The sequence below is a fragment of the Zea mays genome, chromosome 1 (assembly GCF_902167145.1).
Source record: "Zea mays cultivar B73 chromosome 1, Zm-B73-REFERENCE-NAM-5.0, whole genome shotgun sequence".
NCBI lineage: Eukaryota > Viridiplantae > Streptophyta > Magnoliopsida > Poales > Poaceae > Zea > Zea mays.
Genome location: NC_050096.1, coordinates 215,447,498 through 215,461,849, shown reverse-complemented (window position 1 = coordinate 215,461,849; position 14,352 = coordinate 215,447,498). Strand labels below are relative to the sequence as shown.

The following is a 14,352-nucleotide window of genomic DNA, read 5'->3' as shown; positions in this document are numbered from 1 at the left end:
CAGAAAGGGGTTTGGGAGCCTCCCGGCCCAGTATTTTCACTGGTGGTTCTAATAAGCCCTTAAAGGTTTATTAGAACCACCGGTGAAATCTGAAATGGATACTAACTTCATTAATTCTTACTTCAGTAAGAAGAATATATTTGCCAAGCATCTAATGATTGGAAAAGGGAACATAAAAGAATGTCAACGGTAACAACAAACTGTAATAGAAAAATAATTATGAATCTGTAATCAAGCATCCTATCCTCACTTATTTCGGGTTGAGAGTAGTCAGAAAGAAGAACGAAAACCAGAGACAGCACTTAAACCAATCTCAACAAAAGAACATCAACGAAATGGCCATCCATAGCCAAAGCTTGAAAATTCACTCTTTTCTTTTCCCCAGCAGTAGAGATTTGGTCTGACTTGTATTTCTACCTAGCCATTCTAAGGTCGGAGGAGCAGACCGTGCCATGCTTAGCAAGAAGTGAGCCATAACTTGTAGAATCTAAATTGATCACCATATGCTTAATTCTATGTTCCAATGGTGTGGATATTCAAAAAATTACCTCTCAGGTTCCTCGTCAGAATCCATTTCCTCATCAGAGTGTTCACGAGCTTGAGTATCCTCATTGTCATTATCCCTAATTTCATTTTGCACATCATGCTCTGTTGATTCAACAACTTCAAGTTCTTTTCAACCCTAAAAATGAAAAATATGAAAAACTAAAAAAATAGATGATCATGAACAAGCATGCTTTTTTAGATGCTTTTGCAATAACAAACCATAGGTAAAGATAGAACATATGCATCCTATTAGAACGTACTTTACAATGCCTGAAAGCATAATCTTATTCAACATCCTAATATTTTAACCATGTTTTTCCTTATCCACTCTGTTATGTTTTTTCTAGATAGGCAAACAAATCAGCCTTCAAAATCAGTATTGCCTGAATACCAGTGCAACTAAATTCATTATCGGTGGGCACAAAAACTTATTGGAAAATATCTGAATCGAAAATCTCATGCAATCTGAAAGCTGCTAGTCACAAACAATGTACTAAAACAAAAGAATCAAAAAGTACCAGTGCATGAATTCACTGGCTGATAATTGGACGGAGATCGCTCCTTAGCAGGTCTACTGAAAGTTTATAGCGAGTTCAAGTCTACATAATGTACTCAGTATCCACCTAAATCCACATGCTGGGGTGGATTGGAGAGAAAAATTAACTTATGGCTCCTTTTTACACAAGCTGTCTATTTAGTTCATGATTAGGAATGATGATAGCTTATACTCTAGAGTATTAATTTGTAGAGTACCAACTGACGTTTGGAGGAAGTTACCTTCTCAATGTTCTCTCTGATTGCATATTTGCACGCACGCTGGCAAATTTTTGTGATATCTGCTCAACTGAACCGTTGCGTGTACTCAGCAAGAGCATTCAAGTCCACATCCTTCGCCACAGGGGACTTCCTAAGGCAGGCCTTGAAGATCTAGAGCCTATATTGCTCATCAGGCAGTGGAATGTAGATCAGCTGGTCAAGACGCCCTGGCCTCAGCAGAGCAGGGTCAATGATATCAGGCCTGTTTATAGCTCCAATAATAAACACAGTTTTCTTGGCATTCATGCCATCCATTTTTGTCAGTAGTTGATTAAGCACTCTATCAGCTACACCTCTAGCATCACCCAAATTGCTTCCTCTCTGCAACATGTGTTAATATCTGTAAGACAAAAAAACATGACAACAGAAATAAATAAAGAGCCAAGGTGAGATGTGCATACACCTGAGAAGCAATTGAGTCAAGCTCATCAAAGAAGAGGACACAAGGAGCAGATTGACGAGCCTTGTCAAAAATTTCACGGACGTTGGCTTCACTCTCACCAAACCACATGGTAAGCAACTCAGGACCCTTGACACTGATGAAATTAGCCTCGCACTCGTTGGCAATTGCCTTTGCCAACAAGGTCTTACCGCAACCAGGATGACCATAGAACAAAACTCCTTTGGATGGAGACATACCAAACTTCTCGAACTTCTCCGGATGCTCCACAGGATATTGAACAGTCTGCATCAATTTTGAAAGAAATCAGCAAAATGTGGAACATAAACAATACCAAGAGCAGGTGGTCAATTAGCATCTAATTACCTCCTGGAGCTCCCTCTTGACATTCTCCAGCCCACCAATATCCTTCCAAGAGACATTTGGGACATCGACAACCTGAATTGTCATTTAATTGTACAGAAAAAGGTCTACCTTCATGACGGTGAAACAAGAAGTGCTTCAGTTGCCCTTAATGATTTCCTAAGGATTGAGAGTAATTTTGTACACACAAATCTAGATAGGAATGTTTTTTTGTCAAAATATGCTACTCATAGTGGTAGGGAAGCAAGCAATGAACAACGTGAAGAAAAAACCCACCTACTTTCCGATGCATATACCTATCATTATACACCCACTCAATAACAGATAAAGTTGTCTCCAGTTTCCTCGTACCTTGTTATCTCAAATCCTAGTACATTTCAGAACAACTTTCCTCAATATTCCTAATGCTATGTCTTGCACAGTCAAGACTACTCTCTAGCACAGCAACTAACCAAGGCGACTAATTCAAGGAGCAGCACCGGGCCGGACTCTGCAAGGACGATGGGCACGATGCCAACGTCAACCACGACAGACCGATGCGCTGAGGCGGCCCGCGAGCACCGGGAAGAGGCCAAGAATAGCCTCGAACCCAACCGGTGAGGGCACAAGTAACCAGATAAGTTGCTTAACCAAATAAACAATAAATATGTACTTCAAACAAATATTGCACAAGAAAAGCATAAAACTATGTGATATGTGCTTTAGATAACAGGTAGCAGAGCTAGAGGTCAATGTAGCTAACTCACCCACGCTTCTTTTTCACTAATTATCAATTTGTTAGTCCCTTCATCAATCCTTGTAATGCAAACATGCTTTTCTTGATCGGCATGTGAGTGAAAAAAGTTGCAATTCACGAATCACATTATTGTACTTGCAAGTTCAAAAGGTGACTTTGAAATAGTCAATCCTGATATACCAAGTATTGAACAGCATAAAGCCATACAAGCTTTACTTTATAGAATATGCAATCCTTCACTCACAGGTGTATCGTATACTGGAACCTCTTACAACAAATTGTTTAAAATGTACATCATGGTTTTACACATTGTTTTAAGTGAAAACTGTACTGATGGACAATGGCCTTTACTTATACAACAAAGCTAGTGAAGAAACAAATGTTAGCATGCACAACTACCATAACTCCAGAAACAATGCTAACGAATTAAGTCAATGAATGCCTCTATCAAGCTACCTAATTGTGAAAACCTGCAGCTTTTCGGTGCTTAAGCAACCAAGACACCAAGGACCGGTTGCCTGTGGGGCTTGAGATCGGTGTACCTCTGAAACAGAGTGGGTGTTAGGTAAATTGGAGGTAAATATTTGCCTACACCACTGATGACATCTCTTGAAGTTCCTAACAAACTAATCAATCCCTAGTATATCCTAAAACCAAACCAACAGGCTAAACATTCATACCAACTAAATATGCAAATAGGCCTCGTTTCATCCTTGCGCTGCTGCATGTCTGTGTTGCGTATGCATCTTGAACTTGAATCACCACATGACACAATTCATTAGGTGAAAGCAAAAAGAAAGCACAAAAGTGACTCTATACTGCATGAATCATGGCTCGTTTATAAGGGTATACTGTATCAGATTCAGACCTGGTGAGTCGAGCTTCAGCTCCTGCTTCCTGACTTCGTCCCCTAGCTGACAGCAATCCAAAGCCTGGAAACCAAGGGTAAGACATCGATCGATATTTCCACTATTGTCTTCCCAAAATGAACCAGGTTGAGAAACAATAGAACCACTAAACAACAGTAGAAAATATCAATTATTCCCTGTTGTCATAGACAAAAAAAACCCGTAAATCCTTCTGTGTCCAATTAATTTCAATTCAAAAAAGGCAAAGAAAAAACAAACTAATCCGTGAGTATACCGCGTCTACCCTAATAGGTAGTACGTGCTAGAATGAACGAAGAGATACCTTTATATGAACAACAGTGAAACATTGCAAGATGTGACATCTCAGTTAAGTGTGTGGTTCTGAATTCTGGAAGCACCACAACCAGGCATGCATGACTGATCTACCATCACTTCATCATCAGGCTTAAACATAAAGCAACGAACGGTTAGAATATTTATCAGATATTGTACTCGTTGTGCAGTGTGCGCTTCATTAATCATGCATCTCCATCCAGTAAACAGAGAACACTTAAAAATCAAACTAAACAAAGATCAAACTAAAACAGAGATCAAATTAAAATAGAGATCAAACTGATACAAAACATGAATCGAGAGGCGAGCAAGATTATTAACAAAACAGAAAAGCAGCGAGAGATTATAACCACGAAAGAGACGTGCGAAATCCTGACCTGCTTCTTACGCGTGAGGTGCTAGATGTGCAAATACATGTTCTCGAGCTTGGTGATGCGCTCGTGGGCGTTGTGCGTGGCGAAGACTTTGATCCACGTCTGGTGGAGCCTTGGAGGTCGCTCTCGTCGATGCCCTTGACCACCTCCTTGACGAAATAGTATTTGCACTGACCGCTACGTTTATAATAATATTTGCACTGACCGCTACATTTACAATCCGTTCACATCCTTCGTTAACTGAAATAAGGAGAACATGTGGGTTCACAACATTGGTACCATTTTATGAAAACTTGAGTGCCATTTATAAGAAGAACACTTATATATTAAACAACTTTGATAGAGAAAATCTGGGAAATCGACAACCAGACAGTGTATGCTATAGGAATAAAAAAGGCTAGTGGACGAAAACACAAGATGATAGATATCAATAGATTATTCCTGTTATTTATGAAATTAAAGAAAACTATGAAGGAGTGTATATATAACTGCAGATTTTTCTATTCCATAAGAGTGAAAGATATATTACTGATTATGAACAGGACAGTTTGAAGACCACCTCTTCTGGACGAATGAACATGTTCATCCATATGAGTGTGCTCCATCTTTCACAAACATCATCTCTATGTTGTTTGATATTGTCCATAAAAGTTGTAATATATAGCAATATCGGATAATGGAGCTATCTTCAATGTTGACCGTTTAATAAAATAATAGACCCAATAATATAGTCACAAAATCCAAAAGATAGGAATAGATTCCAGAAGATAGAAAAAAATATCACAGAAGGTATATAGTTCTACTTACAAAGAACTTGTAGGATGCCAGTTGTACACAAATTCAAATGATTTCTTCATCATCAGTAATTTAAAGAAAATCTAGCTATAGAGAAATGTACACGAACATTACCTATGGAATACAGATTATATGGCACCTATGCAAATTCTGTGTCATGATTTCATAGAAGTCTTCGCCAGCAGCACACATGTAAAGAAACATTGGCAGTTTTACTACTTCAGCCAACTCAAATTGTTTCTCAAAGTATCTAAATCAAAATAAATCACTCAAATGAATAGATTAAATACCAAAGTGTTATTCAGGTTTATGATGATAGCTAATCGGTTGAATAAACATCAGACAGATTGAGACCTTGAGAGAGGACAAATAGTGAGCATCTAGCTGGTGTATATGCAAGTGATATTTACAACAAAAAAAACTTCTACTATACTAACATAAATTTAGAGCTCTTACCTTGTTAAGTAAAAGAGGCTGACCTGTATCTTTCCTTTAATATCAACAAACTGAACTCATAATTGAATTCTATAGTCCAAACTGAACGGCAACTGCCATTGCTGGATGACATAAGGCCTTCATTAGAAGATAATTGATTAAAAGATCAAATCCTTTTGGAGCATGCTTAACAGATCTATGGAGATGATACAAAGCAATTCCTTTGATAGAGAAATAGAAAGAATGTGCATGCATTAAACATGTCACAACAGGTAATGCAGTTGAGCGGACCTTGGAGTCATAGAAAATGGGAAGTTTGCTGGTACTGCACATGGATCGGTGCCCGCTTCTTATAGAGAATGCGGTAACCACATTCATGGTACTGGATGACATCTCCTAGCTTCAAGGTGTTCTCAGCTCTGCAATCTGAAGAAAGAACTCAGCTGTAAATTGAAACTATAGGGGGTGGATGAATGCAAGCAGCTAGTTGTCAGGCACCAACTTTCTATACTCTTGATAGAAATCTCTATCTAAACGAGGGCAAGGGACAATCAAACACATGTAAATATAGAAACTAAAATTGATGAAACCACATGAAAACATTGCTTTGGCCGCAATTTCAAACTAAACCTATTTTGTAAAGGAAATCAAATGCCTAATCTCCAACAAATTATCAACACCAAGAAAGAAACCCAGTAGATAATAGCTACAGATAAATAATAGCTATAGGTAAACCTAAGAACACCAAGAGAGGTTCACTAAGACTAACCATGGTATGAGCAGTTGCAGTACCCGCCGAAGAACTTGCGATATACCTAGGATGAAGACAGAACAATTATTTTTTAATCCTACCAAACAGATAGCACCCCACCTGACAGGAGCTACTGCAATTCACTCGTTGCAGCCAGGAGCTACTTACTGCACTCACTCACTCCATCAGGAGCAGTCATCACGCACGGCGGCGGCGGTCATCCGGAAGGCGCGGTCCCAGGCGTAGCGGAAGCGCGCGTCGGCGCCAAGCTCGATCCGGCGGCCGTCGGCGACGAGGTAGTCGCGGCCGGCGCGGCGGAACAGGCGCGGGTCCACGGGCACCGAGCTGGCGAAGCCCTCGGAGCGGAGGCGCACGGCGGGGACGGCGCAGCGGCAGGCGTACCACACCGTCACCTCGAATACCGGGTCGTACCCGGCCCTGTCGCCCGTGTTGGATTGCGACACCGTCACGCACTCACGCTCACGCTGGACGCCGCGCACCCGGTGGGGGAGGTCGGGGTCGTCGCGTTCGCCGCCGCTGGCCGAGCCCCTGCACACGCACCACACCGCCGCCGTGCCATGTGGGTCAACAACCGCCACCGCCATGCGGCCGAAAGAATCGAGAGGGGAGGGGAGCAGCCGAGCAGGGACTCGTCGTCGGGCGTGAGGGAGAAGGAGGGAAGGGAGGCGGGCGCGGTCCTCCCAGCCATCGCGCTGGGATGGTGGACGGGGAGCGGAGTGCGGTCGGCGTCGGGGTGGGGGTGGGGACGGGAAGGGGCGACGGGGGAGTCAAGCGCGAGGGAGAAAGAGAGGAGGGGGAGGGGAACGAGCGGTTTGGGATCAGGGGCGGATCGCGCGTGGAAGAACGGCTTAGATTCACCGAAGGTAAAGAACGGCTGAGATTCACCGAAGACAGAACCAGGGGAGGCAGCCTACCCCTTACAGCCTTAATAGGTAGTATAGATTCACATGTTCACAAGTCCACAAACGACGGCTAGGGCTACGGCCGTGCGGCGCTTCATGGTGACGTCTGGACAAAGTGACGAACAAAGATTCAGAGAACTAGAGAAGTGACTAGCAGGATGGGCTGGTCGTGCGGCGCTCCGTTATGGCCGGATGGGCTGGCCGACTGGACTCGTTTCATTGTTTGCATGTGCCATGTGCATGGCAGCATGGGCTGGTCGATTTGACATTTGGACTTGAAAATTGAAACGCGCTAGCAGGCCGGCTTGCACTGGAGACGTTCCATTCCACGCACTGACGCACGCACGAACTGAAGCGGGTACCCGCTAACCGGGTACCCGTATCCTATCCGTACGTCTCGGGTATTTGCCGGATAGTAGTCATCCTATATCCTACCCGTATCCGACTGATGTATATCCGGGTAGTATCCGTATCCGACCCGTATACAAAATTACCTGTATCCGGTACCCGAAAAACCAGGTATTTTAAGTACCCGTATCCGGTACCCGCCGGGTAATCCCGTCCCGTTTTCACCCCTAGTTGCCACGCAACTAAGCGGAACATGAGTACCGCTACCTTTCATGGATATCCGATAGGCTTGTTCTTATTAGAGCAAGTATAGCAAGTATAAAAGTAGAATATTGGAATGGAGGAGAGAAGAGAGAGAGAGAGAGCAGAAACTGGCTATAAACTTACAGTCGATTTAGACATAACCTCCTCCCTAAAAAAACTATGTGAGATAAACACGTGAAACATACATACATTAAAAATAAAAAACGAACTTTTGAAGATGTTATCTGACTTGACCGAGCTGGAGTCTATCCAGACTCCCTCGGCACAGTTAGATCGTGCTTTGAGCGGGGCCACAAATTAATTCATGGTTGTGGCCCTCAGTCGCGAGAGACATTGTATAAACAGTAATAGACCGACACGGACGCCAAAGCATCTGTGCCCCCGCAAGCCCTAGGCGCCACATTCACAAGATCAGATCTTCTAGTTTTTCTAGTGACCAGAATCGTTGCAGCCTATGGCGGCAATGGAGCCATTGTATCCATTGACGTTGGGGAATGAAGAGCCCCATGTCATTGTCACTAACCATGGACATGACAACACCAGAGGTGGGAGTCAACGAGATGGAGGTGGAGCACCGGTATAGGACACAACAACGCTCACCAGTGCGCCCATAAGCCTAGGTCTAGAAGGTATGTGTGTTTCCCTTCCCCCATTAACCTCTCAGATTAGGTTAGGACTTGTTTCTGCATAGAGTTTGCTTCAGATTGGCAATTTAGGGACTTAGGTATATCCGGCGGGTCTCTGTTTTCTATCAATGGCATTGGAGCCAACCTAAGGGCCCCTTGTTCACCTATTCCGATGAATTAGAGTCAAGAACATGGATCAGGTCAAAATAGGGAATGCTCAAAAGAATCCAAGCATAACCTCGACCCAAATTTAGAACCAAAAATGGATTAGAAGAAGAAAGAAGAAGAACAAAAAGGGGATCAAGGTGGTAGCCCTAACAATAATTCCCAAATTGAACATAAAGGGGTTCGAGTTAGGTAGCCCTAACCCCCAAATGAAAACGAAGAAGAATAAGGACAGGGGGTTCGAGTACAAAAACCCTACGCAAATCTCCAAATTAGGTGAAAGGGGAAGAACGAAGAGATTCGGGTTAGGTAAACCTAGCCCTAATTTCAAAAGTGAACACCACCTAGGGCTTTAGGGTGTAGAACCCTAAATCCCAATTCTTCCAGAACCATACAGAGGGCTCTTAGAATAACAGATCCCAAGTCCTAACCATAGATCACAAAAAACAAAGAAGATTGGGGTTCACACCCTAATAAAAAATTCCCCAAATCAATCATAGAACAGTGAGTCCAAGTGCAAAAAGGCATTGTCTAAGTCACTCAGAGAGGACCCAAATCGAATCCGCGTACACAAGAACACAACAAAGGCTAGATCGAGAAACCCTAACCCTAACTCAGACCCCAAAATCGCAAGATTACAAGAACATAAATGGGATCCGATAAGAAGAGATTAATGGAACTCATCTAGGCCATAGCAAGAGTCGACGATGACCGGCCACCGACTTACGTCAAGAACCGCACCAACAGAGACTAAGTTAGAGGGCTGCGAGGGAGAACCATCGTCTGGGGAGGTCCTCCACCATCGCTAGAATTGGGGAAGACGAAGACAGAGAAGAGGGCGAGACCAACATTGTCTTAGAATTTTGAGAATTAGAAAGTTTGTATTAGATGCATGGTTATTATATGACCAACGTTGAATATTTAATTCATGTAGGTATTATATTTCTAGAATTTTATTATCAATGGTCCAGAAAATTTTCTTTTTATTTTGTAAAGATGCAAATGTTGTCCTAATTCTTTGTTAGTTGGGGCATACAGAACCGTTAAATGGTAGTAACTACCATGTTTATTGAGAAAAGATAGAAATGGTGTTCACACCGATTGAAAATATTATGCACTCCAATATGAGAAACCCGCTGAGCACATAGAGAGCGCACCATAGTACGAGCATAAGACAATGCAATAAACATAGAAAATGTGAAGTGGGAAAGATCAAACAAAAAGTGTTGGATTATCATCAAGAGCCTGATATCTAATTAAGGGGTCCATCCCAGATTGCGATACATCTAAGGAGTGCCTAGAGAAAGTGGTCGCTCCATTCACCGGGTACTCTAAAGCTTATGCCACCATTGTCGTTAGTGACTTCATTAATATGAAGTATGATGGTAATGGAGTGTGGGCGTACATTCATAAAGTGACATCTATTGTTTTTAAGCTCAACAAGTACCTTAAGCAAGCTCTGCTTGAGGAGTTTGTAGTACATGTGATAATGAAGTCTCCATGAAAGGAGTATGAGACATTTCACGTGCACTACAACCCACTATCAAGGATAAGTAGAACTTGGACCATCTCATGGCACATTATGTCCATGAAAAACAAAGGCTTAAGAGTTACAAAGGTGACTCAATTAATTATCCCAAGCACACCCTTAAGAAAAAGAACAAGAACCCCATGAAGAAGTTTAAGAAGCAAGGCAAATAAGACGATAATGTTTCTATCAGCTCTAGCAAGCTGAATCAATGCACAAATTTCCTGGTAACCCTAGATACCTATCTGTGCTACAAGAGGCAGTGTTTAGACTCCTTGAAATATCTACTCGAAAATAGTAAAGATCAAGTAATATTTGTAGATGAGTCTTTATATTTAGAATATCCTAGTCATTCTTGGTGGATTAACTCAGGTGTGTCTGTTTATGTTGCAAACTGAAAGTACCTTTCGAGGTACTAAGGACCTAGATGTCGCCTAGAAGGGATTAATATGCGTTGATATAACTTAAAACCTATATAACATTATTACTTGACTTTGACGAGTATTTATGCAGTGGAATGATGTCCTTGTCCAAAACAAACCTGCACTTCACAAAGAACCTATACCAAATAAAAAGGCAAGAAGTGCAATTAAGAAATAAAGCAAAGAGATAGGACACGATGATTTTTCCCGTAGTTCGGCCAAGTCTCAAATGCTTGCCTACATCCACATTGGAGTTAGCCAAAGTAGCTTGGAGTCTATTTCAACTCCTTCCTCCGATTGTTCAAGTTTATCACCTTGGTGATAAACCGAGACTTCCACTATATCTCGATGTTGGTTACAACGGTATCAAGGCTATAACAACTTGGTAGCTCTCCGGCAATATCACAATCTGAATGACTCACTCAAGAACACACTAGCTCTTCTATGTAGTAGTGTGCCTCTCTTTTTGGCTAGAACACACGCCAACCACTTGATCAACAAGGGAATACACAAGAGAGTGATAGAACAAGAGTATGCACTTGTTCTATATATGCTTGGAGTCAAAATGGGGTCTATTTATATAAGGGCCAAAATAGTCGTTGCACATAAATCTGGAAAGCTTCTGTCTGCGGGTGCACTAGACCTCTAACAATGCGCCTGCCTCTAGGATCTAATTAGGATCCTTCCATATTCAGGTCGCACCGGACTATTCCATTCTACCATCGGACCGCTATGTGTCACCTATTTGTTGTAGTCGACTGTTGACGCTGAAATAGCCGTTGGAGCTGAAGTCCGTTGCACCACTGGACCGAGACCGTAGAAGGCCCAGTGAATTTTAGCCAAAACTCCTGACACTATGAAGTTCCCTATAGATGGCCCTATGCATCAGACCCTAGGTTCGATGCTCCAAGACGCCTAGCTTGCTGACTTTTCTGCACACGTGGTCCGATGCACCACCGGATCAGTTCAATAAACAATAGCTGATTTGTCCATTTTCATCGTTTCTTCCATTCGACTTGGACTTTCTCAAGAACCTTCCTATGTATTAGATAAATATGATTAGAGTATAATCCAATGGACTAATACATAAAAACTCACATGTTTCTCTTTTTCCACTCGAAGTTCCTGTTTCAACTCAAATGGGCACCAAAATGCAATTTTGCAATAACAGTTAGTTCTAGCCTATCCAATGTGCTTAGAAACATTCATAAAGGCATTTAGAACATATTCAATCCCATGAACTCACCGATGCTCACCTTTACCATGATTTGTCCTCTTTGGCCTCGTTTGAGCTGAGTGATAAACTCCAGAACCTCAAACTCTAAATCTGATCAATTCTGCATCGTTCTTGAGTTTCATCACCTTCCAGTGGTCAACAAGAACCTTTCCAAACTTAGGAATGACCCAAACTCCAAATCAAAGTACGCTTAGTTATTTGCGGCCTTCTAGGTTCTGACATTGATAGTTTCTGCTCATTCTTGTGACCATGACTTCACTCAAGCTAGGTAGTATTGAGCCTTATGACTTGAACCATCCTATGAATATGAGTTACCTTTATGGCTTCAAGTCATGTCCTTATGTCGTGGTCCTCAATGCACCATAACCATTCTCATCTTGATCAACTTTGACTTCTTGCAAGAACCTCTTCTTCACCTTAGCTTCAGGTATCGTAGTCCTCTTGACCTTACCCTTGCTCTAGTCCCTTGAAGTCCTTCTTTCCTTTATCCTCAGTCACCAAGCTATCTCCAAGTCATGTACATCGAATCCCACTTAATCAATGTCCATCATTCATCTTCTTCACTTGTGACATCCATAATCCATAATCAACTTAGCTTATATGTAATATCACACTTGACTCGATGTGTTGAACCTTACATGCTTTACACTAAGTATCTGTTCAACACTTAACACCCTGATTAGTTCTTTAATTGTGTTTTCATCCAAACACCAAAAACCACAAGAGACTTTCAATCTCCCACTTTTTGGTGATTGATGGCAAGACAATTAAAGCTTACAAAAATGGAAATAAATACACATTTCAGATCCTATGATATCGAATGCACCCCCTAAATAAGGCATCCCATTGGCTCATGGGAAGCCTTCATCGGTGGCCTCCTGCTCTGCCTTCTTAGCGACCTCCTCTGGCTTCACCTTCTTGATGGGAGGCTTGGTGATGAATCGCTTCATAAACTCACACTCACAGAGCTTGTGGTGGATGGGGAAGTAGTGATTTTGTCATGGCACATCCACCAGTTTCTAGAAGTAGTCGCCGCCATTCTTGGTTGGTGGCTTGGGCGGGTAATCGGCGGTGGCTAATTGATTTCCTTCGCGCTAGGCGTGGTTGCATCTCCGGTGCTTATCGGGGGTTCTCACGATGCTCCTTCTTTACGTCGCTCATGTCGCGGACGTCGTGTGGGGTCTTCCCCTTGTAGAAGATCGCCCCCACGACGTCTTCTCCATCAGAGAACTTGGTCGCATGGTTCTCGGCTGCCTAGGGCCGAGCTCGTGAACCAGCGCCTCGTTGGTAGTGTCGTAGATGAAGGTGCTAACCATGTAGGCATTGGTGGCATCGGGGAGTTCATTTATCTTTTGGGAGAACCTTCGGATGTAGTCCCAGAGGCTTTTCCCGCTCTTTTAAACGCATTGCTTAAGGCCCCAAGAAGTCCTAGGGAATTTGCAGGTACCCTAGAAATTACCCACGAAGACCTTTTTAAGGTCGGTCTAGTCGTGGATAGTGTCGCTCGGCAAGTGCATGAGCTAGGCCCTCGCCCCCTCCGCGAGGTGGATACGGAAAAACTAGATGATTAGGTGATCATCCTTGAGTCCTGCCATGTGGCTGGCAAGGCGGTAGTCTTCCAACCAGATGCTGGGATTGGTGGTCCTGTCGTACTTGTTCATGTTTGCTGGTACATGCGCTTTTACGGGAAACTGCTCCTTCTGGATCGCACGTCCAAAGGCGTGTGGTCTTGGCCTAGGTCGACAAGGACTACACTCGCATCTCCTCTTGGGTGCATGCAACTGTTCTAGTTTTTCTTGCTCCTGCCACTGGTTGTTGAGGATGTGGCGAGCATCACAGATATCCCCGAGGTGGTTCTTCAGCAGAACACGTGACCTTGTGGATTGGGAGGGCTATGCCCCTTGCTCCAGGACGAGGCTGAGCGAGTGTCGAAGCTGTCCGTGCCGGTGGGTGTGTGTCAATCAATTTTGGCTTTCTGCACGACAGCATTCTCCACCATGTTACAGAGGTTCTAGTACATATGGCTCGTCTGGCTCGAGGATGGATCAAAGCATCATGACCGTTGTGGCTATGTTTTGCCTGGTGTTGAGGAAGTACTGGGCGCCATCGCTCCCCTCACCGAGCTGATCGTAGACCTTCCTTGCCTGAGGCCTTTCAGCCTCAAGGCGCCGACGCTCGATGTCGCCATAAACTCTATCGAGTTTTCAAACGAGGGTGTCAAGCTCCTCCTCTAGCTATCGGAGGCTAGCCTCGTGGGTGAGAATCTATGCATGGCACTGGCGCTGGTACTCCTCCTCTTGGTTGGGGTTTCCTTGTCCCCCAGCATTCTCGTTCTGCGACGGTGTTGCCACGAAGCAAGCCCTTCCCATCGCCTCAGCGACGTCAGAGTCAAGCTCCTCCATCGACTGTGGCTTAGGTCGT

The 14,352-nt window shown here is 43.4% G+C and overlaps 1 protein-coding gene, 1 long non-coding RNA gene and 1 pseudogene across 2 annotated transcripts; all 3 read right to left on the bottom strand.

Moving 5' to 3' along the window:
* Positions 1-1,021: 1,021 nt before the first annotated feature.
* Positions 1,022-3,815, bottom strand: LOC103645269 (cell division control protein 48 homolog D-like; annotated as a pseudogene).
* Positions 3,816-5,554: 1,739 nt separating this feature from the next.
* On the bottom strand, positions 5,555-6,538 carry LOC103643256 (uncharacterized). The gene is made up of 3 exons (XR_560917.4): positions 6,437-6,538; positions 5,959-6,093; positions 5,555-5,805 (listed from the first exon to the last, which is right to left on the bottom strand). It is a non-coding gene; the product is annotated as an uncharacterized lncRNA (long non-coding RNA).
* A 65-nt stretch (positions 6,539-6,603) lies between these two features.
* Positions 6,604-7,127, bottom strand: LOC103643255 (uncharacterized). Its single transcript, XM_020543432.1, is given in 2 exon segments — positions 6,604-6,900; positions 6,903-7,127. Coding segments are annotated over 2 exon segments (522 nt in total).
* Positions 7,128-14,352: the final 7,225 nt, after the last annotated feature.